The 22,140-nt window shown below is 52.3% G+C and overlaps 1 protein-coding gene across 31 annotated transcripts in view; it reads left to right on the top strand.

Moving 5' to 3' along the window:
- Positions 1–8,859: 8,859 nt before the first annotated feature.
- The window catches only part of CAMK2G (calcium/calmodulin dependent protein kinase II gamma), a 62,587-nt gene continuing 49,306 nt past the window's right edge, over positions 8,860–22,140 (top strand). For 18 of the 31 annotated variants that reach the window (XM_021676342.2, XM_064374328.1, XM_021676327.2 and 15 more), the window contains exons 1-2: positions 8,929–9,018; positions 10,327–10,421. In XM_021676342.2, coding sequence (XP_021532017.1) covers positions 8,954–9,018; positions 10,327–10,421 — 160 coding nt within the window. In that variant the 5' untranslated portion in view covers positions 8,929–8,953. Of the gene's footprint in view, positions 9,019–10,326; positions 10,422–22,140 lie in introns of all 31 variants that reach the window. The other 13 variants (XM_021676339.2, XM_064374323.1, XM_064374330.1 and 10 more) reach the window with 3 other exon arrangements.

The raw sequence follows: 22,140 nt of genomic DNA, 5'->3' as shown, positions 1-22,140 counted from the left end.
GAGTTCTATTATTATTCCTGTTTTGCCAGTGAGAAAACTGAGGCACAGACAAGTCATAAAACACAGGCCAGGTACGGTGGTTTATGCCTGTAATCCCAGCACTTTGGGAGGCCAAGGAGGGCAGATCACCTGAGGTCAGGAATTCGAGGCCAGCCTGGGCAACATGGTGAACACCCAGCTCTACAAAAAATACAAAAAAAAAAAAAAAAAAAATAGCTGGGCATAGTGGTGCACACCCATAGAATCAGCTACTGAGGAGGCCGAGGTTGGCAGATTGATTGAACTTGGGAAGTCTAGGCTGCAGTGAGCTGTGACTGCACCACTATACACCAGCCAGGGTGATAGAACGAGACCCTGTCTCAAAAACAAACAAACAAGAAAAACCGAAAGAAATGCTCACAGGCTTCCATGACTAGTGTATTCTTAACCATCATGTTATCCAGCCTCTCAATTTGGTTAATTTGGATGGGGATTGTGTTGAATTTGGGTGGACAGTGGGACATTCAAGTGGGAATGTCTGGTAGGTGATCATCTGTAGCTCAGGTCTGGGACCTAGCAGCCTCTGGGCCTTGCCTAGAGTCCAGAGTTGGACATGGGTGCATCCCTGTTTTCTTTTTTTTGAGACAGAGTCTCACTCTGTCACCCAGGCTGGAGGGCAGTGGCATGATTTTGGCCACTGCAACCTCCGCATCCCATGCTCAAGTGATTCTCCTGCCTCAGCCTCCCAAGTAGCTGGGATTACAGGCATGCACCACCACACCCAGCTAATTTTTGTATTTTTAGTAGAGACGGGGTTTTGCCATGGTGGCCAGGGTGGTCTCGAACTCCTGACCTCAGGTGATCGGCCCACCTTGGCCTCCCAAAGTGCTGGGATTACAGGCATGAGCCACCATGCCCAGCCTAACATAGGTACTTCTTGAGGTATGTCCCTGCCTGTCCTGTTGGCCCACCCACAGCCAGGCATGATTTCCACATGGCTGGTCCCAGCTTTATGGCCTGTTTCTCCCCTCTTCGCACCTTCCCCTCCATTTCTCCTGACCACCCTGTGTCCCAAACACCTGCCAAGCCCTCAGCACTTCAACACTGTGTTTTCCACTGGCAATGCCTCCTCAACTCCACCTCTACCCACCAACATCCTTCCTCTCCTTCCATCTTCTAAATTGCTTCTGATTGTTCCAAATGATTCCATTACTCCCACTTTAAGAGTCCCATCATGCTTTGCTTTCACTTTCCAAGCATTTATTGAGTACCTACTACAGCCAAGGCACTTTAGACCCTGGGGATGCCAGCATGAACATAAACAGGCATAGGCCCTACCCTCACAAAGCCTGTAGTCATAGAAACAACTGTATACACCTGGGACAAGTGCCTTGAAGAAGTGGTGGATGGTAATTTTGGGGCTGTCAAGACACAAATATGATCTGGTCAAGAGGCCAGGGAAAGCTACCCTGAGAAAATGCTGCTTGGGTAGAGAACTGGAGGACAGACAGGCAAAGAGGGGAGGGAAGAGTGAGTCAGACAGCCACTTGTGCAAAGACCCAGAGGCTGCCTGTGGTACTAATCTTTGGGCTTGTATCCTTGTTTTATTATCATGTTTATCTTCTTGTCCCCAGTGATTTAAGCTCTTTAAGGCAGGGCCTATTTCTGGCCTCTTGTTGTCCTCTGCAGGGGTTAGGACTAAAGCTCGCCCAGGGCAGGGAGACAGTTGTTTGAATGGACTAAGGGGACACTGCCTGTTTCTGCAGAAACCTCCCAGCAGAGTCCCTGGAGTGCAGAGGGATCATCCTGTGGCCATCTCTACCACCCTCCTTTGTGGTGGCCAAGGGCCAAGGAACAGCATCACTTCTAGCTCCAGATCCAGATTTATGTCTGTCCTTGATGAAGGTGTCTTCTTGCACTGAGCTGGGATTTCAGGTCTCCTTTGTTTTTGAGCATGGAGGTAGCCTGCCCTTGTGGGCTCCCTGCAAGTCATAGAGTTTGAGGCCACAGAAGGAAGACCATGGTTGTACCAGGATGGTGGGGTTTATTAGGGTCTCTGGGTCCTATTCTCCTACTGCTGTCCCCTGGCCCACTCTGGCCACACCAGCCTTCTTTCCACCCCTCAAATATGCCATTTTTTTTTTTGATACAGTGTCTCGCTTTGTCATCCAGGCTGGAGTGCAGTGCGACAATCATGGCTTACTGCAGCCTCTGCCTCCCAGGCTTAAGTGATCCTCCAGCCTCAGCCTCCCGAGTAGCTGGGATCATGACAGATTTTTATCTCAGGCCTTTGTCACCGCCCCTTCCACCAGGAATGCTCTTCTTTGGATCTTCAAACAACTACCTCCTTATCATCATTTCTAAATGTTATTCCTAAATGTCTTCCTTAAAAGTCACGCTCAGAGGGCACCCAGGTCTGAGCACCTCAGTTAAAGGCGCCCTCTATGCTCCCTACCCTGTCACTCTCTATCCCCATTACTTGATTTTACTTTCTCTGTAGTAGGACTTAACTCCAGTCCAAAACGACCTCTTTCCAGATACACTGCCCGCCTACAAGGATGTAAGCTCTACGAGGCAGAGTTTGGTGGATTCTTCTCTTCTGTTTCCTAAGTGACTAGAACAGAGGAGCTACTCAATCAAATGAATGAATAAATGAATAAATGTCCCCTGTGGGTAAATGCCTCGACTCAGGGGGCTGGGACTAGATCGAGATAAATCCACATTGAGTTTAAGATTTCAATCTAGATGGTATTGGTGGTGTGAGCCCATCTGAATTGCCCCCTATACAATTTACTGACCCCTCTATCTCTTTCTATTCACTACCCTTCAATCACATTCTCCCAGCTCCACCATAAACTGTGTTAGCTATTTGTCCTTGGGAGCGATATTTCACCTTTCTAAACTTTAGTTTTCTTTTCTGTAATTCCCACACAGGCAGGGTGACGGTGAGGGTTAAATGGAGCAGCTTCTGTAGAGTGCTTAGTGCACATGCCTTGTAAGTAGCAAGCTTCCTCTAGACGTTAGCTACTCCAGTGGGTTCTGTCATCCTCATCACACCTCCCTTTGTTATTTTGTTGACGCTCCCCTTCCCGGCCTCTCTCCAGCTCCCTGCGCACCTCCCATTTGCCCACCAGGGGGCCCCACACGCCGCTCTTCCTGCCCGGACTGTCCACACTGACACATGCAGACTGCCCATCATCACATCAGTACCTCCCTTGTACCTCTGATGACAGCTCTGTCACCGTCTCTGATGACAGATTTGTCCACTGGTCCTGCCTTTTCACTCCAAATATCTCAGCCTCTTGCACCCAATACTTCATTCATTCCACAAATGACTGAGCACCTACTATGTGCCAGGCTTCAATGGTAGGTGCTGGGGATACAAGGAAGATCAGGCATGCCCTGTCTTCAAGAAGCTCACAGTCTATAGGGAGATGGCAGAATGGTCAAGAGGGGGCCATGCCCTGGACTTGACAGGTGGGAAGGCCAGGATCACATTGCTCTTTGGAACCAGCCTACTGGCTGGAAAATGGCAGGAAGTTCCTTCCTATCAGGCCTTTAGTTCCTCAAGTCACATATTTCTTTTCTTTTTTTTTTTTTTTTTGAGATGGAATTAATGCTCTTGTTGCCCAGGCTGGAGTGCAATGGCGCAATCTCAGTTCACTGCAACCTCTGCCTCCTGGGTTCCAGTGGTTCTTCTGCCTCAGCCTCCTGAGTAGCTGGGACTACAGGTATGCACCATCATGCCCAGCTAATTTTGTACTTTTAGCAGAGACGGGGTTTCTCTGTGTTGGTCAGGTTGGTTTCGAACTTCCGGCCTCAGGTGATCCGCCCACCTTGGCCTCCCAAAGTGCTAGGATTACAGGTGTGAGCCACTGCGCCTGGCCATGTGGCCATGTGGCCACATTACATATTTCTAAACTTACCTGAATTTCTCAGCTCAGCTCTTCATCCCCAGTGCCTCAAACTCTATTCCAGACACCTCAGTTCCTTACACCAGATGCTGCAGCCCTCACCCCAAACACCTCAGCCTCTCATTCCAAAATCTTCTGTGTCCCAAACTTCAGGAGCTCAGCTTCTCACCTCAAATATCTCAGCCCCTCCTCTAAGAAATACCACAGTCAGGCTAGGTGTGGTGGCTCATGTCTGTAACTCCAGCACTTAGGGAGGCTGAGACAGGAGGATTGCTTGAGTTCAAGAGTTCAAGAGCAGCCCAGGCAACACAGCAAGACCTCGTCTCTACTAAAAATAAAAAAATTTAGCCGGACATAGTGGCTCGTGCCTGTAGTCCCAGCTACTCAGGAGGCTGAGGTGGGAGGCTTGCTTGAGCCCCAGAGATAGAAGCTGCTCAGTCTGGGCGACACAGTGAGACTCTATCTCAAAAAAGAAAAAAAGCTGGGCACGGTGGCTCACCCCTGTAATCCCAGCACTTAGAAAGGCTGAGGCCGGCGGATCACAAAGTCAGGAGATCAAGACCATCCTGGCTAACATGGTGAAACTCCGTCTCTACTAAAAATATAAAAAATTAGCCTGGCATGGTGGCACATGCTTGTAGTCCCAGCTGTTTGGGAGGCTGAGGCAGGAGAATGGCTTGAACCTGGGAGGCGGAGGTTGCAGTGGGCCGAGATCACGCCACTGCACTCCAGCCTGGGCAACAGAGAAAGACTCTGCCTCAAAAAAAAAGAAAAGAAAAAAATGCTGCAGTCATTGACATAATCTGCAGTTCTGTCTTCTTCTTTTTTTTTTTTTTTTTTTTTTTTTCAGCTTTTAGACTCAGGAGAAATGGGAAAATGTAGTGATTTGGAAAAACCCACTGGTAGGCTTTTTCTGATGTGTCTTCCAGGGCAGAGAGGGGCATCCTTCACTCCTTCTCAGTGTAAGGATTGTTTATTTAAATATTGTGTTTGCAGTGGCTCATACCTGTAATCACAGCACTTTGAGAGGCCAAAGCAGGAGGACAGCCTGAGGCCAGGAGTTCAAGATCAGCCTGGCAACATAGCAAGACCCTCATTTCTACCAAAAAAAAAAAAAAAAAAAAAAAATTAAGCTAGGTATAGTGGCATGGACCTGTAGTCCCAGCCATTCAGGAGGCTGAGGCAGGAGAATGGCTTCAGCCCAGGAGTTTGAGGCTGGAGTGAGTTAGGATCACACCACTACACTCCAGCCTGGGTGACAGAGTTAGATACTGTCTCAAAATGAAACAAAACAAATGTTGTATTTGCATTCTTGCTCTTTCCTCTCTCCATGATCATATCTTCTCTCTAGTTTTAAATGCCTCACCATTAATTCTCTCAGAGTTCCTTGGAGAGAGGTCATGATCTCATCACTCTGAATTCTCCAAAACTAATCATAGAATCTTAGAGTTGGAAGGGACCCAGAAGTCCAATGGGTTCCAAACTTTTTAGTCAGGGACTCTTATCTGCAACCAAATCTCATGTGGAACATCAATATATATGTTAACTAGCTGTTGGGGCCTGGCCATGTAATCCCACAGATTCTGCAGAATATGGATGGAAAATCCCTCATGGACACAAGACTTCAGCAGCTTCAAAGAGAAAGATCTGAATGATGGAGGGTCCCACCCAGTGGGGTGCCTCGGGTGATTATCAAGGCATTGATATCTTTGCCATTCCCTGTTTTCCAAGCTCTGGACACAATCTGAGTGCTGGTGCTACCCAGGGGACAGGCTGCAACCACAGCAGCCCTGCCCACAGACCCCAGGAGGTTGCCATAGATACTGAAGTGGAGGGAGCTGATGAGCCTGTTATTATTTGTGTGTATCTTCCCTCTAATTGCTGTGGGGTAGATGGAGGTTGTGTGGGCACAACAGCAGTACGGATAGAGGAGGGTGTGTGTGCGAGGGTGTGTATTTGTGTGTGCACACAGATCTGTCTATAGGCTCCAAACTACACCGTGGATGCGTCAGAGGCTGTGCTGTAGAGAGAAGTAGTGAGGGAGGAAGGGAGAAATGAGGTAGAGATAGAAAGGAAAAAGGAGGCTGGACAAAGTGGCTTATGCCTGTAATCCCAGCACTTTGGGAGGTCAAGACAGGATGATTGCTTAAGTCTAGGAGTTTGAGACCAACCTGGTCAAAATTGTGAGACCTCATATCTACAGAAAATTTTAAAACTAGCTGAGTGTGGTGGCACATTCCTGTAGTCATAGCTACTCGGGAGACAGGCTGCAGTGAGCCGTGATAGTACCACTGCACTCCAATCTAGGTGACAGAGTGAGAGCCTGTCTCAGGGGGAAAAAAAAAGACAATGGATCAAGTTGTCTTCTAATTGTGTAAATTCTAATTTTCTACTTTATTTGGATGTTTCACAAAGTAAAAGGCAGTGCCTAGCCTGTGGTAGGCAGTGATATTTGTTGAAAGGCAGCTAGCTTCACTTACATAGTACTGTGAGTCACCCCCGAGGCTTCACCCCAATATTTGTCTCATCACTCTTCTTTTTACCTAGAGACACAATACAAAGTGCTTTATATGGTTACCCCGAAACACCCAGTGTTGAACCTTCCCCTCAGCCAGGATGCTGTTGCTCTCACAGCAGGCATGTGAGACTGGTCAGGGTTGCAGTCCTGTCTTACATTTGCCCTGGGATATTCCTAGGGGACTCCATGGCAGCCCTCTTCTGTGCTTATTCTGATCTCTCCCCATCTCCTCATTCCACCTTCCATTCATGAATAGAAAGTTTCAAATATCAGCCTGGAGGTCAGGAACCAAGTTGCCTCAAGCACTTGGGAAGGGCACATTGATAATCAACTGATATTCGAGGTTGCTTCTGCCTTGAAGATGGATGACAGAAACTCAGCACTTACTGGCATCCCCATGTAGGTAATCTCATTGCTTTACCGGACACTAGTACTTGGGACCTGGCTCTCACCCAGGTACTTTGAGATAGGAAGTGGCCTTACTCTCCATTTTACTTCCTGTTGCCCTGGGGAAGAGTGGGGCATGGTTTGGCACCTTATCCTTTCCCTTGGCCCTCTCCGCCCTCCTCCCAAGAGAACTGCTAATGCTTTTCCTTTAGGGCTTCACCACCTCCCATTCCCTAATCACCCCTACTGGGCAGTCTGGTTCCCAAAGCAGCTCACAGGGCTCTTGGGTCAGGACAGGAGGGGAGCCCTCCCAGAGAGCTCTGCCTCTCCCACCCCTCAGGAAGGCAGCTTTGGAGGCTGGGACACCTCTCAGCCCCCTCCTTTGGCAGCGTCCTGCTGTAATCAAGACTGAGCCGCAGCCTCTGGCTGAGCTCCTCCCTGCCCAGCTGGGGCTGGCCCAGGCCTCAGGGGACAGCTGCCCAGGCAGGTTAGGAAACTGCCCAGCCTGTCTGTCGCCCATTGAAACAGTTATGTGCCTCTGTCCCACCAACTTATGATGTGGGGATAGAAGAAGGGGTGATATCTCCCTCTGCCATCCCACAAACACTTACTGAGGGTCTGGGGCTGAGTGTACAATGGTGAACAAAAGGCACAGAGGCCCCACCTTATTGGAGCCTACGATTCAGTGGGAGGGCAAATATGAAACAAATAATAACAGCAAACGTAGTTCTAATTAGGTACCAGGTACTATTCTAAGTGCTTAGCCCATTTAATGCTCACAGGCCTACAAGATAGATAATATTATTATTCCCGGCCTGGCGCGATGTCTCACGCCTATAATCCCAGCACTTTGGGAGGCCAAGGCGGGCAAATCAGCTGAGGTCAGGAGTTTGAGACCAGCCTGACTAACATGGTGAAACCCTGTTTCTACTAAAAATACAAAAAATTAGTGGGGTGTGGTGGCACACCTGTAATCCCAGCTACTTGGGAGGCTGGGCAGGAGAATCGCTTGAACCTGGGAGGTGGAGGTTGCAGTGAGCTGAGATCGCGCCATTGCACTCCAGCTTAGGCAACAACAGTGAAACTCCATCTCAAAATAATAATAATAATAATAATATTAAGTGACTTACCCAGGGTCACAGAGCTGGTCAGTGAGTTGCCCAGAAATCCAAGCCAGGCAGTTTGATGCAAGTCACTCTTAGACAGCTATGCAATAGCTCTACTGCCCCTCATACCAGTCACTGCATCACTACAAAATGTGGTAAGTGTCAGAAAATAAAAGCACGAGGGTGCCCTGCAAGAAAATGGGGATTTCCTCTTCCTTCCACTTTCTCTTCTAGCTCCCACTACACAAAGCCTTTTTAAGTCTTCCCACTTCATCCCTTTCATTGCTGGCCGGATAGAGAACACTCTTTCATCTCTGCAGTTGTGGTGCAGGAAGGCAGAGTCCTACCTGCATCCTTGCCCCTGGCCTGGTCTCCCTGATCAAACCGCGCCTGAAGGGTTTCTTTCTAATAATGGCCCTGGTGCTTGCGCAAGTCTAGACTGTCAGCTGCCGGAGGGAAGGCGGCTGGAAGCTGGCTCAGCGCAGGCTGGGGGCGCCTCCGGGCGTGCAGCCTCGCACAGGCTCCTTGACCTTGGATCTCGCCACACATGCTAGGGACAGGGTTGGGAGCTCGGGACCCTCGTGTGGGGCCCCTCCAGAGAGCTCGGTGGTCCAGACCTCTACACGCCTAACGCACCCTCGCACGCACGTTCCAGAGCCCGCGCGCGTCCGCCCCGAGATGAGCCCATAGGTCGCGAACCTTCTAGTTCCGTCCGCCCGGCGGGTGGCCCGGAGCGAGGGCCCCCCCCTCGGCTGCCCGGCGCGCCAGGCCCAGCGCGGGCGGCTCTGGCGAGGGGCGGGACCCGCGACGGGAGGCCCCTCCCCGGGGGCGGGCCGGGGGCCGGGCGGGGGGGGTGGAGGCCGGCGGGGCTGGGGGCGGGGCGGGCGGGCGGCGCGGGGGTGTCCCTCCCTCCCTCTCTCTCCCCGGTAAAGTCTCGCGGTGCTGCCGGGCTCAGCCCCGTCTCCTCCTCTTGCTCCCTCGGCCGGGCGGCGGTGACTGTGCACCGACGTCGGCGCGGGCTGCACCGCCGAGTCCGCCCGCCCGCCAGCATGGCCACCACCGCCACCTGCACCCGCTTCACCGACGACTACCAGCTCTTCGAGGAGCTCGGCAAGTACGGCCCGCCCGCCGCCCGCCGCGGTCCCCCGCCTGCCCTGCCGCCCGGGCGCTATGCGGCTCCTCGCCCCGCCCCCCGGCCCTGCACCGGCCGCTGCGGCGCCCCCTCGGCCGCCCCACCCCCGCCGTTCCCGCCAGCCGCCTCCGGGACCCGCGCCCCTCGCGCCTTGCCCCGCAGCCCCTCCGCACCCTGCAGCAGCTGGGTGCCCGCGCGCCGCCGCGGGCACTGCAGCCCCCGGACCGCTCCCGGGCGCCCTCCAGCCCCGCCCCTCCGCACCATTCAGGCGCCCCCTCCTGACCACCTCCCCACGCTGCCCCGGAGCTCACTCCGCACCCTGAACCCAGGTCCCACGCGCCTCGCACTCAGGACCCTCCCCGGCCCTGCAGCCCCAGCGCCGCTGCGGAGCCCGGGCGTTGGGGGGGCTGTTTGGCACCGGCCCCGCCCCCCGCGAGTGCCGCTCCAGGCTCCCAGCCCAGCGTCTGGGCAGTGCTGCGGCACCCCCGTCCCCTCCCCCCACCCCTGCAGTGGTCCCAGGAGCCGCGCCGCAGCCGCAGCATCCCCCTCCCCTCCGCACTGAGCTGGCCGCTGCAGCAGCCCCGGCCCCCCACCCCCACCCGCGGCGCCGAGCCTGGCCACTGCAGCCCCTGCCCCGCCCGCCCCCCTAGACGATTCCAGAGCCAAGAGTGCGAGCTCCCATTTTGGGGGGACGTCAATGAAAATAACATGGGAAGGGGAGCTCTTGATGTCAGACTGTGTCCTCTCTTCCCTTGCTGTCAGTTGAGCGGGATGCAGTGAGATGAAGCCAGTTGTGGGGGGTTTGAACCTCACTTTGCCCCATGGTTGAGGGAGATTACTCTTTCAGGGGGTGATACCTCTTGTTAATCTCTCCTTCCCCTACCGTCAGCTGTTCCTGCCTAGAGAAGGGCAGGGTCTCTCTGGTCCCTTCTGCCCTGGTTCTCTTGGCTGGGACCGCAGGGCTGTCTGAGATAGAGATGCAGCAGGTGTGTGTTTTCAGCGTCGCCCACCCGCTCCTGATGTGCAGCCTGAGGTGGAAGCTGTTGTCTTGCCCAGGGACTGGATGAGGGAGTGGGAGGGCGGCAGGCCACCAACATCTGTTCAGTGTCCTGCGGTGGCCACGTCCTTCTGCCTCAGGTTGGATGGTGGTGGTCGCAGCACCAGGGTGTGTGCGTGTATGTGAGTGTAACTAGAGGTCTGGTGATGGGAGCATCATCGTCCCCAGACCTGAAGTGTGTCTGTGTCACTGCCCTGCTCCGTGTCCCAGTTCTTTCCCCCTTCTCCCTCCAGGGGTGCTTTCTCTGTGGTCCGCAGGTGTGTGAAGAAAACCTCCACGCAGGAGTATGCAGCAAAAATTATCAATACCAAGAAGTTGTCTGCCCGGGGTGAGTGTTCCTGTCTTGGCCTCTTCCTGAGGGTGCCTCCAAGAGCCATGGCTTCATCTGAACAAGCCACAGGAATTGGGGGTTGTGCCTTTTAGCACTTGGAGAGGACTTGGAATTTCAGACTGGTTGGACTTTGAAGCCAGAAAAGGAGTTGCGGCGGGGTGGGGGGACTGGAAGTGCTCAGGTAGCAAAGAATGAAGTAAGAAATGCAGGTAGCTACAGTGGCCCCTAAAGGCTCAAGGGAGTTGTCTTCAGGGAGGTGGAGGATATGGGGGTAGTGGGTGGCACGGAAGGGAGAACTCTTAATTTGGGGCATTTGGAGCCTCTCCCTTTGGGGCAGTGGTGGCCACGACAGGCATTTCCTGGTCCCTTTGCCCCCCGTGGTGACTTAGGATGGAAATGCAGTAAGTGAGCAGCTCTGACAAAGCCAGCCTCCCCTGCCCACCAGGCGGCAGAACAGACTCCCAAGGGAAGGGAATCTGTAAACACCAGGGGAGGCTGCTATGGCGAGGGCTTCTCAGGAACAAATTCTGCCAGATGAACTTGATTGCTTTTTTGATCAAATTACAAAGTTGGTGGTGCAGCAGCAGATGTAGTCTGTCCTGGGTGGAGGGTGATGCCTCATGGTCTAGAAATCCCAATGGCCCAGTTTGGGCAGGAACTGCACTGCCTCGGAGTCTGAGGAACATAAAGGCCCAGGCCTTGGGGCCTCATTTGCGAGATCCTCCCAAGTACCTGAGGCTGAGGGTGGTCAGGGCCTGTCTTTCACACCTTGAACCTACACTCTCTGAACCTCCTATTGGGTGCTTGCCAAACTCGCCTCATCTGATAGGTGTAGATCCAGCAATGTGTGAAGTGCTCTGTGAACATGTCTGGTGAGTATAGAGGTCAGATCTTGGAGGGCTGCAGGGTGCAGCTGGGGGACAAAAGTTATGAGATGCAGAGAAAGGAATTAGGGCTGGACAGTAGGACGCCATAAATACATTAGGAGCCAGGACACATGCCCTGGGGAAGACATGGGCTTTGGCCAATAATGACACGGGCTTCTCTGGGATAAGAGACATAGTAGATGTCCCAAAGGCTCAGAGAAGCTCTATAATTCCATGGAGACAGTGGACTTCTGTCATGTTGGCAGTTGTTCTGGGACCTGTTTAGCAGGGCCATCTCCACCCCCTGGCTGGGGACTCTCTCTCCATCCCCCTAGTAGGGCACAAATTGCTGACTCCCATCCAGCTCCATCTCTTGCTGTTCGTGTGCATTGCCTATAAAGTTGGACTTGTTTGTTTTCTTTCTCTCTGGGTACCTTGAGTCTGAGGATGGTTGCCATAGAGATATGTGGGCAGTCAAATGCCCTCCTCCCCTGGGGAGGATGGGGCGTGGACAACAGGGGCTGGGCTCTCTGGCAGACATTCTCTGGCCAAGGATGGAAGGTGCAGGCAGGAACCATGGCTTCAGGCTGAATACCTCTCATGCCCACACAGCAGAGCGCTGGTGCATCAGAAACAGGGCTGGTGTCTGGTGTCTCCAGTTGATGACGCAATGCTTTGCTCTCCTCATCTCACCAGTGTTCTCTGACCCCGGGGTATGTGAAGGAGAGACAGCTGGGAGCCAAATTCTGGGATGTGAGGATAGGTGATGTGGTGACTTCCTGCAGCTCCTGACTGGGGCTCTCATTTCCTACTCTTTCCCTACCCGCCTGAACTTCCATGACCTGTGTCATAGCATCCCTTTCCCTTCCTCACCTCCTTTCAACCTTGTCCCATCTTTCCCAGTGGATATCTTTCTTTCCCTGGCCAAACTGGATGATGTTTGATTTCTCTTTGATTTTTTTTTCCCTCAAGAAGAGGATTCTTGTGTAAAAGTATATGCTTCAAACAGAACTCCCCCTCTCCCTAGATGGTTATGCTAAGACTGGGCTCTGTTGTGTGGCCTCGTGTGCCAGGTTGACTTTGGGACAGAGGCACAGATGATAGGCGCAGATGCCAGCCAGAGGGGTCAGAATGTGTAAGTGCCAGCCAGTCCTGTGTGGAGGTGGGAGAGTGGGAAGGGGCTGTCTTGGAGATGGAGGGAACAGGGTGGGCTGGGCACAGGGGATGTGAGCTCCTGGAGAGAGCTGGGCCAGGGTAACCATGGGCCGGTGCCTGTGGGGTTAGGGAGTGAGGGCCCATGGCTTCCCTGAAGCCTCTCAGTTTACACTATATATTTTATAAAGGTGCAGCCACTGGGGCTGAGTTTCACTCGTTGCTGTCTGTCTGTCTAGGGCTCCGCAGGTGTTGGATTTCTGTGTCTGGGAATGTCGTGGGCCCACCAGGGTCATCTGTGAAGGTCTGAAGGGGCTTGCTGTGTTTGCTGGGTCTTCCTACCTGCTGTCTTTCTTGTGATTCTCTGGGCTACAAACTGAAAAGAAAGAAAGAGGGTATAAAGCTGTTTATCCTTGGCATCCTTGGTGAGGTGGCCCAGGAGGCAGAGAGAGATCACCTGGTCTTCTAGGGGGTCCGATCTAGATGGGAAGCCTTCTTTTGGACTGTTGTGTCTTGTCACTGTGGCCTCAGAGGCCCACATTGGCAGTTGAGTTGCGAGGTGGGGAGTTCATGCAGATGTGCATTGAGTACTATCTTTGTCTGCCGGCCTGTCTACATAAAGTCACTGAAAGTCACATAACGTCACTCCATTTGCTTCAGAGCCACGATACGAGTGGAGCTGGGCTCCTAAGGGAGCCCGTGCTTCCAAGCTTAGCTCCGCTAGGCCGAAGGAGGCATTTAAAATAGGCTTGGATGCAGGAGCTAGTGGGCCAGGTGATGGCAATGATAAGTCGTTATTTTAAGATTTAAGAGCACCCCCCTCAAGGAGCCTGAGCCCTTATGTCTTTTTTTATTTTTAAATCTTCATATTCCCTTCTTATCTTTATTCATATGCATACAGATTTTCACCTCGCGGAGCATAACATTTTATATCCTGCTCCCTTTGCTTATATCCAAAGCATTTCCCCCATATTGCTACAGTTGAAGGGCAAATGGTCTTTTCTTCTACATGGTTTAGGATTTATCCCTAAAACTATCAGCATCACAAGAAACTTCTGTATTTGTACAATTTATCTGGATTCTAGTTGCTTTCTGGAATCCAGATGGATTTATCCGAGATGGTTACTGGGGTAATGCCCTTGGCCTTACTGAGAGATACTACCGGAAGCAGTGTTATGAAATCCGTTATAACACTTTAGTGTATTTAATCTGTACACCCTATTTGAAGAAACTTATTTTGAAGCTAAATGTGAGCAAAAGCTTTCCTCTTTGTGAGGACCTGGGAGGTGAGGGAAGGGTCCTTATGTGCTTCTTCACTTCTGCATGGGTAGGCCCTAGTGAAGTGCCTGACGTATGCTGACCACATATGCATTAAATGAATGGGTCAAGAGGACTGTGTAACCAATCGTGGTTGCCTTTTGGCTTTGGCTCCCAGGAAACTCAGAGTCAAGTTGCCAGAGCCCTTGTTCCCTGCTACTGGCTTGGGTCCCCCTTTCTGATCCAGGGAGCCAGGTTGCAGACCTGATACGGCTGCTGAAAGAGAGGACAGATGAGGATAAAGACCTGTGCTTGGGGCATAAGGCAGAGTGGGAGATATAGGCAGACAGTTAGCTGATGATTCCTCCTTCCTTGTCACTAATGGCACCATAGGGCCACTGTTGGGATCTCTTCCAAGCAGTGATTTTCAATTTTAGTGTGCATAAGGATCACCCTGAGAACTGGTTTTAAAAAAATGCAGATTTCTGGGCTTTATCTACAGATTCTGCTTCAGGAAGTCTAGGGCGGGGCCACAGAATCTGCATTTTTAACACATGCTCCAGTGAATTTCATGCAGGTGAGGCATGAGCCACTCTTTAACAGATGCCACCTAAAATCTGCAACAACAGTGACAGTTGCTCTTGCCATGCCCTCTGGAATTCAATAGACACACCTTGGCCCAGCCTTCTCCAGATTGTGCCTCTGCTGCTGTGTGGCCATCTGTGCACATGGGCTGTTCTGTGATTAGGGGCCTCATTCTGGGCCTCCGAATTGGGGTGTCTGTGTCTGAGGCTGAGGTAGGCTGAGTGGCTGGGGTAGTGGCATGTTGGCCACCAGAAGGGTAAAGGTTGTCCCTTTCTGGGTCCAGCTGGCCCTGGGGACTGAAATGGGATCCCTCTGGATGGTGCCAGCTGAGAGTCCCCACCCCCCTAGTGTTGGCCTGAGTAGCCCCCATGACATTTGTGTCCCCTGTGGTATCTCCAAGTGAGACTTTCCTGTTAAGGACCTGGGTGAAGTGAGGAAAAGAGAAGGGAGGGGGAAGCAGCAATGCAGGGAGTGGGAGAAGGAAGAGAAATCCACGCAGCTTCCTCGAGGAAGCATTTAGGGAGGCTGTTTGCAAAACCATGCTTTCCTCCTAAAGATAAAACAGGCCAATTTCTGTAAAACAGAGAAATGGGCATCCTGCATATCAGTGATAGAACTCCTCTACCTCTCTCCTGAAGGGATGGAAGCCGACTGCAGGTCCCTCCTCTGTGCAAAGGCTTCTGCTGGGTGGCTTTTGTCATACGGTCAAATTGAGCTGTGGGCCTTAGTGCACACAACACTAGCCTGTCCCCCTCCCCCTCACCTGCCTTCCCAGAGTGACTTGGGGTGCCATATCAGGCGGTGGGGACAGAGGTGGGAAGGTGGCCCTGTTCAGTCAGGGAGGCCCCAGCCGCCTTCTTGCTGCTACCTCTGGTCACTTCGCATCATACCATTGTCAGAAGCTGTGCTGAAACCCTAGAGGTGAGTGGCTGACCCCATTCTCTGCCGAGGCTGGAGACATAGAAGGAGAGGCTGGGTATGATCGTTCCTGCCCCCATCTCTGTGCTTGCTGCTCTCTGAACAGCTTTGGCAGACCAACAAGGGCCTGATCCCATGGATGCCGAAAGGATGGTGACAGGGGGAGATGGGCACTTTGCACCTCCTGAATGCCTCTCTGCGGAGGCCCTTTGTCATCTTGCCCATGGCCAGACAGATCTGCCCCAGGACCAGTGGGGAAACCAAGGCACAAAGCTTTGTCTGGGGTCTTTTTTTTTTTTTTGGTTTTGAGCTGCAGGTGCCTGTGACTTTGCCAGGGCTCAGACCCAGCATCCTCAGGCTTTGTGGCCTCCACCCACTCCTTGGCGCCTTTCTTTAAAACACAGGTTCTGGATACTTTGTTCCTGTGATGAATCTTGGCGCATCACCCCACACCTCTCCATCTAGGCCCTGAGCTCCAAGCCTGGTGGAGCAAATCCCTCCTCGCTGCTGGCTGAGGCCCCATTCCTGTCTGTACCCACCTCTCTGGGCTGTGTGGTGGGGAGATTTCCAGCCACTCCTCCCCAACACCATCTCCGCTTCCTGGGCCCTATCAGCAGCAGCCGCAGCTTCCCATCTGCTCCCCTCTTTTCTCCTCCCTTTCTTTCCCCTCCCCCCTGCTTGCTGCTGCCCTGGGAGGAGCTATTTTTAGGGGCTGCTTCCTGGGATGTTTTACTTGGGGCTGGTTACCATGAAGGAAATGTCACCAAAACAGTGGGCAAAGGCTGCAGGCACCGGGAGCCTTGCCGGGGGCATGGAGAACACGATGGCTGATCCTCTTCTGGCCCTTGAGAGTGGCCAGAGTGTCCCAGGCAGAGCCTTGCCTTCTTGGGGCTTGCTAGTGACCCCATGGGGATTTTCACCGTCAAAGCTGATTTAGGGCCGTTTTGCTGTGGGGCATTTCTTGGAGCCTCTTTCCCTGTTTAGTTAGAGCTTCCCTTGCCTTGAGATCTAGGGGCCAAAGTGGGGCTCAGCTCTTTGTGTCACCATGTTAAAACTGCTTGAGTGAGGGTTGAAGAGAAGGGGAGGATGCTGGATACTGCACAGAGCCTTGGGGGTTCACGTGGGCATGTTTCAGGCCCCGTCCCTCTGTATTCACAGCCCCTAGCTAGTCACCGGGTGTACGGGTATGAGGGAATTAGAAACCATGGTCCTGCTCTTACATGGTGGATGGACTTTGCTTTTAATTAGAGACTCTTTGCACCTTTAGAGTGAGATTCAAAGAGGAAGGGATGTGTCATCACAGTGTCAGGGTGAGGTCAGTGGGATTGTGGCTTGGGATTCCCACTGGTTGGTGCCCCAGGCCCGGGGCTGTGCATAAGCAGCTGGGGAAGGTGGATTATGATACCAAATCCCTGTGCTGTCCTTATTTCTGCTCCTCAGAGTGGTGCCCAGGGGACCGGACGGGGACCTCTGCTGCTTGGGAAGGAGATGAGGGGCACTCAGGAGGGCAGCAAGTAAGGCTGCCTCTCATCGAGCCCTGAAATCAGTGGGGCTGCAGGAAGCATCTCACATCCATGTTTGGGGTCTCAGGCACAGACCTGCAAAATACTCTTTGCAAAGTTAAGAATGTCTTTGAGATTGGAACTTGGGATTGTCCTCAGCCAGCGTAGAAATGTGCATCCTTTCCCTCATACAGAAGGTTATATGTTTAGGTGGCAGTAGGATCTTATTTGAAGCTAGTGCTGGCATTTGTGGTTTTTTTTTTAGGAAAATGTCACTAAGTCAGCAGGCCCATCCCTGACAGGGCCATGGAGAGTCTGTGGCCAGCCCTCCCTGGCCCCCTAACCTGGTGGAGGAAGGAAAGGGCATTGGAGTAGGCTTCTATCTTCAGGCCAGAGGGGAAGGTGGTTCAAGGGCAGGCTCAGTGCACCCCTTGGCTGCACTCTTATCACCTCCTATCTGCTTCCTCTTCTGCCTCCCTGGGTGCATCTGGTCACTTCTTGCTGCCCTTCCTGTGAAATCGCAGTGCCTTGGACCAAGTCCTGAAGCACTTGGGCAGAAGGCAGGAGAGGCTGGGCTTCCAGGATCCTTGTTTCCCAGGGCCAGGCTCTGGCCTGGGTAGGCTGCTGGGGAAGGGCTGGAGCCGCTTCTGCTTTTTGCTCCTGTTGCCACCTCTGCTCATGATGGGGAAAACCTGCAGAGGGCTGTGGTTGGAGCTGGGCTCAAGGCCGGCAGGGGTGGGTCTCTCCATGGCAGTAGCACACAGGCGGGCAGGAAGTGGCCCTGTGCAAAAGCGGGAAGTGGCTGTTGTCAAACAGGAAGGGGGGGCTGGGCTGTGGGAGGGGTGGGGATGAGCCTGGTAGAAAGCTGGCTGGAGGAGGGTCCACCTCGAAAGGTCCCAGCTGCTCCCTAGTGGTCACTGGAAGGAGGGGGCATCTCAAGGGAGGCAGCTACCTTTGTGGCACCTTGGGATGGCAAGCCAGGGCCCTCCCACTATGGACCAAGTCCATTCAGTTGGCTTCGCCCTTTTTGGGGTTGGGGATGCTGCATCCAGGTGGGATGCTCTTGCAGTTAGGAAAGATGCTCTAAAAACTACTACTCCATCCTGGAACCCCTCCGCTGCTGCTGCCACTGGAGTGGACCCTCAGCTTTTTCCCAGCTGTGGTCCAGCCCTGGAAGTGACTACAGGACAGGAAGTGTGGGGGAAAGAGACAGGAGACAACAGCTGGAGAGGCTGGGTGGTGGCCGGGTGGTGCATGGCGGCGGGGAGAAACCACTCTGCTCATTGAGGAAAGCTTGGGGATGGCAGGATGCCACGGCTGCGAGGAAGAGGAGGGAAGCGGGCAGTAACGCTTCCTGTGGTGATCGCCATTCTCTGAGGAACCCCTGTTGCTGCCCATCACCTGCAGACTATAGACATGGGTGGGCCCCACCAAAACTGAGAGGGATACCCCACCCTGAGGACTGCAACGAGGACCATGTGGGGAGTCCGGAAGCCAGGCAGGAGGGCTCAGTTACTGTGTTGCAGATCCTGAATCTGCCTGGGCACAGGGGACTGTGGGTTCCATTCACAGTGTCTCTGGTGATATCTGTGGACACAAGCCCAGCCCAGGAGACCCTATCCACCTTCTCACTGGGCCCTTGGAAAGGAACTATATGCCAGGCCTTATGCAAAACTCTTAACCTGTACCACCTCAGTTAAACCTCAGATCTTGCTATCTCCATTTTAGAAGTGAGGAACCTCTTTCCCAAGATAATGTGCCTCACTCACTGTCTCACCTCCTTTGGGTCCTAATCAAATGTCACCTCCTTACTGAGGCTTTCCTGGACCGCCCTACATAAATCTACACCTCCCCTTTCTCTGCTTTTTCTACGCAGTACTCGCCATGACATCTAATGTGCCATTGAGTTTTTTTATTGTCTGTGCTTCCCCCACACACAGCCCACTAGAGTGTCAGCTCCATGAGGGCAGGGATTTTTGTCTGTTTTATTCACCTCTGTCTTCATAGCATCTTGAGTAGTGCCTGTCACATAGTAGGCCTCAGTAAATATTTCTTTTTTTTTTGAGACATAGTCTCGCCCTATCACCCAGGCTGGAGTGCAGTGGCCTGATCTTGGCTCACTACAGCTTCCACCTCCTGGGTTCAAGCACATCTGCCTAATTTTTGTATTTTTTTTTTTTCTTTTTTTTTTTTTTTTGAGACGGAGTTTCGCTCTTGTTACCCAGGCTGGAGTGCAATGGCGCGATCTCGGCTCACCGCAACCTCCGCCTCCTGGGTTCAGGCAATTCTCCTGCCTCAGCCTCCTGAGTAGCTGGGATTACAGGCACGCGCCACCGTGCCCAGCTAATTTTTTGTATTTTAGTAGAGACGGGGTTTCACCATGTTGACCATGATGGTCTTGATCTCTCGACCTCGTGATCCACCCGCCTCGGCCTCCCAAAGTGCTGGGATTTCAGGTGTGAGCCACCATGCCCAGCCACGGTAAATATTTCTTGGAGGAATGAATGAAGCTCAGGTGGGTTTAATAGCTTGCCGGATGTGGCAGTGTTGGGCTCAATCTAGGGCTGTCTGACTCCAAAACCGATGAGTTGTTAATTGCCATACTCCACGGCTTAGAATCAGAATGAGGACCAAGGTGCAGTCCTGGGGTTCAGAGAAGACCTGGGCCTTGCTGGGAACATGGGGCTCAGCTCCTTGGAGTTAAGGCTGAAAAGAGGTTAATGAGGACCCTCTGGACGCTGGGCAGCTCCTTTGAGGAGCTGAGAGCCTGAGTCTGTCTCTCTCCTCTTCACTCAAAGTCACTGGTAAAGCCAGAGTGCCCTTATTTTTAGTGTGTTGCTGTTGTGGGACTGTAACCATTAGCTAGTAAGAGACTTAAGGAAGGAGATAAACATTAATCTTCTGGGCCTTCCCTCAGCTGCCACCTCCGCATTGCAAGATGCCGTTCTCCTGCACCTGTCCAGGCAACCAAGCCCGAGAGTTACAGGCTGGAGGGTGGAGAGGTGCATGCCTAGAGAGAGGGCCATGGGTCTGTTACTTTGGGGCTGGCTAGCTTGGTACCTCCATCTCAAGTCCAGGGATGGAAGGTGGGGTCATGTCAACATCCTGCCAGATCTGGAATAAGCAAGCCCCCCAGCCAGCAGGCAAGGCTTTTGAAGCCTCCTTGAGTGCCCCACTTCTGGAATTTGCTGGCCACATCCCTGTGCCTGGGACCAAGGGATGCCAGGTGATCTGGGAGTTGGGGGTTACCTGGGGTTCTCCTGGCTGCATCCTGGTCAGTAGTCATGCTGAACCCAGGGACAGGGAGGAAGGCCGGACCCAGATCTTTGGCAGCTGGGACGGATTAGCTGGGCAGCAGGAACTAATCTCTGTCTGTTCCCACCTCCTTCCACAAAGTAGAGCTGTTGCTAGAGGGAAAGTTTAGGACAAAGCTGGGTTTGGTTAGTGAAACAATAAATGTGAATTTCTTTCGTCCATGATCCCTACATTATCTCAAACTGACAGGCCTGGGTTTGAATCCTAGTTCTATCTCTTTCCTGCTGTGGGATCTTGGGCAAGTTACTTAACTTCCCTGGGCTTCCATTTCTTCCATCATCTAGAAATGTGGACAATCATAGCATTCACCTGATGAGATCATTGGGAGGGCCGCGGGAAGTTTTACAGAGGCTTTTTGCTGTTTAGGGTAGAGGCAGGGAGACAGGAAGAACTTGGCAGCTGTGGATATGAAGGCACCTGCACGGGCCTGGAGAATTCAGATGAACTGGACTCTCTTCCTTTTGGACCCCCTCCAAAGCCTGGAGTCTTGACTCAATTCTCACCATTCTGTTTTGTTTTGTTTTGTTTTGTTTGACACGGAGTCTTGCTCTTTCACCAAGCTGGAGGGCAGTGGCATGATCTCGGCTCACTGCAACCTCCATCTCCCGAATTCAAGTGATTCCCCTGCCTCAGCCTCCTGAGTAGCTGGGACTACAGGCATACACCACCATGCCCGGCTAATTTTTTGTATTTTAGTAGAGATAGGGTTTCACCATGGCCAGGATGGTCTCGATCTCCTGACCTCATGATCTGCCCACCTCAGCCTCCCAAAGTGCTGGGATTACAGGCATGAGCCACCACGCCTGGCCTTATTCTCATCATTCTTTATCCAGTCATCATAGCACAGGGGTGGAGAAAGAGGGCTCTAGGCTCAGACCACCTGCATCACTGCCTGTCCGTGTTACCTTAGGCAGGTTACTCTGTCTTTTTAAACCTCAGTTTCTTCATTTGTAATATAATGGAGCTAATCAGATACCTATTTCACAGAGTTTCTATAGGTATGAAATATGGTAATCCATGCCTCTGCCTGACATGTAGTCAATGCTTAGTAAACAATCATTATGACTACTTCTGTTGTTATTGGTAAACCCTTATTTAGTCCCTGTTTACAGAAAGAACTCTAGAAAGCACTACCCGGAAAGGTACCCCCACCCTTCGGAGAGCTTGCAACTGAAAGATAACTGATGTAATATATGATGTGAGAATCGTGAGAAGTGCATTGGGAAATTGTGGGGGTGGAGTAGGAGGGAGAAGTCACAGTCTACCGGGAGGAGCAGGGAAGACTTCATGAAGGAGGTGACTTTTGGCTGGATTTCAGCAAGTAGAAAGAGGGAAGGACAGTGGGGGAGGGCTGTGAGGCCTCCGTGCTGTGAGTAGCATCCTCTCTTCCCACATACTGGAGCTCTGCCTTCCTGTGGAAGGAATTGACCCACGCAGCTCACTTGGATCTGGGGACTCATGGATTTCTGATTATTCCACCAAAACTGAGTAATCCCAGGGTCTAAATGTGAATAGGTCAAAGCTCGCAGCAGTGGTGGCCAAGAAGACCCTGGGGAGAGGCAGGATTTGTGTCCTGGTTTCTCTTTCTATGAAATGGGCATCATAATAATGCCAACATCCTAGAGGTGTTATGAGGATAAATTAAAAGAGGCAGCTGCCTGGTGTAGAAGTAAGCTCTGGCCGGGCGCGGTGGCTCACGCCTGTAATCCTAGCACTTTTCGAGGCCAAGGTGGGTGGATCACCTGAGGTCAGGAGTTTAAGACCAGCCTGGCTATCAGGGTGAAACCCCATCTTAAAAAAAAAAAAAAAAAAAAGTAAGCTCTGAATAAATGTTAGCTATTATTTTTTTAAGTCATCATTATCTTGATCATCAGCATCTTTTTATCAGCATCATTATGTTTCAGGCTTGTCATCAGGACTATGTAGAGAATATATGCAAAACCCTTAGCCAGTGCCAAGTATGTATTAGGTGCTCAGTATAACTTAACTATTATTAGTATTCCTAACAAGAAAAAGATTCTGGGCCAGGTGCAGTGGCTCACGCTTGTAATCTCAGCATTTTGGGAGGCTGAGGTGGGTGGATTACCTGAGGTCAGGAGTTGGAGACCAACCTGGCCAACA

This window comes from Aotus nancymaae, unplaced genomic scaffold (genome assembly GCF_030222135.1).
Source record: "Aotus nancymaae isolate 86718 unplaced genomic scaffold, 86718_ANA_hifiasm-v0.15.2.pri h1tg000010l, whole genome shotgun sequence".
Taxonomy (NCBI): Eukaryota; Metazoa; Chordata; class Mammalia; order Primates; family Aotidae; genus Aotus; species Aotus nancymaae.
This window is presented reverse-complemented; position numbering and strand designations above follow the sequence as displayed.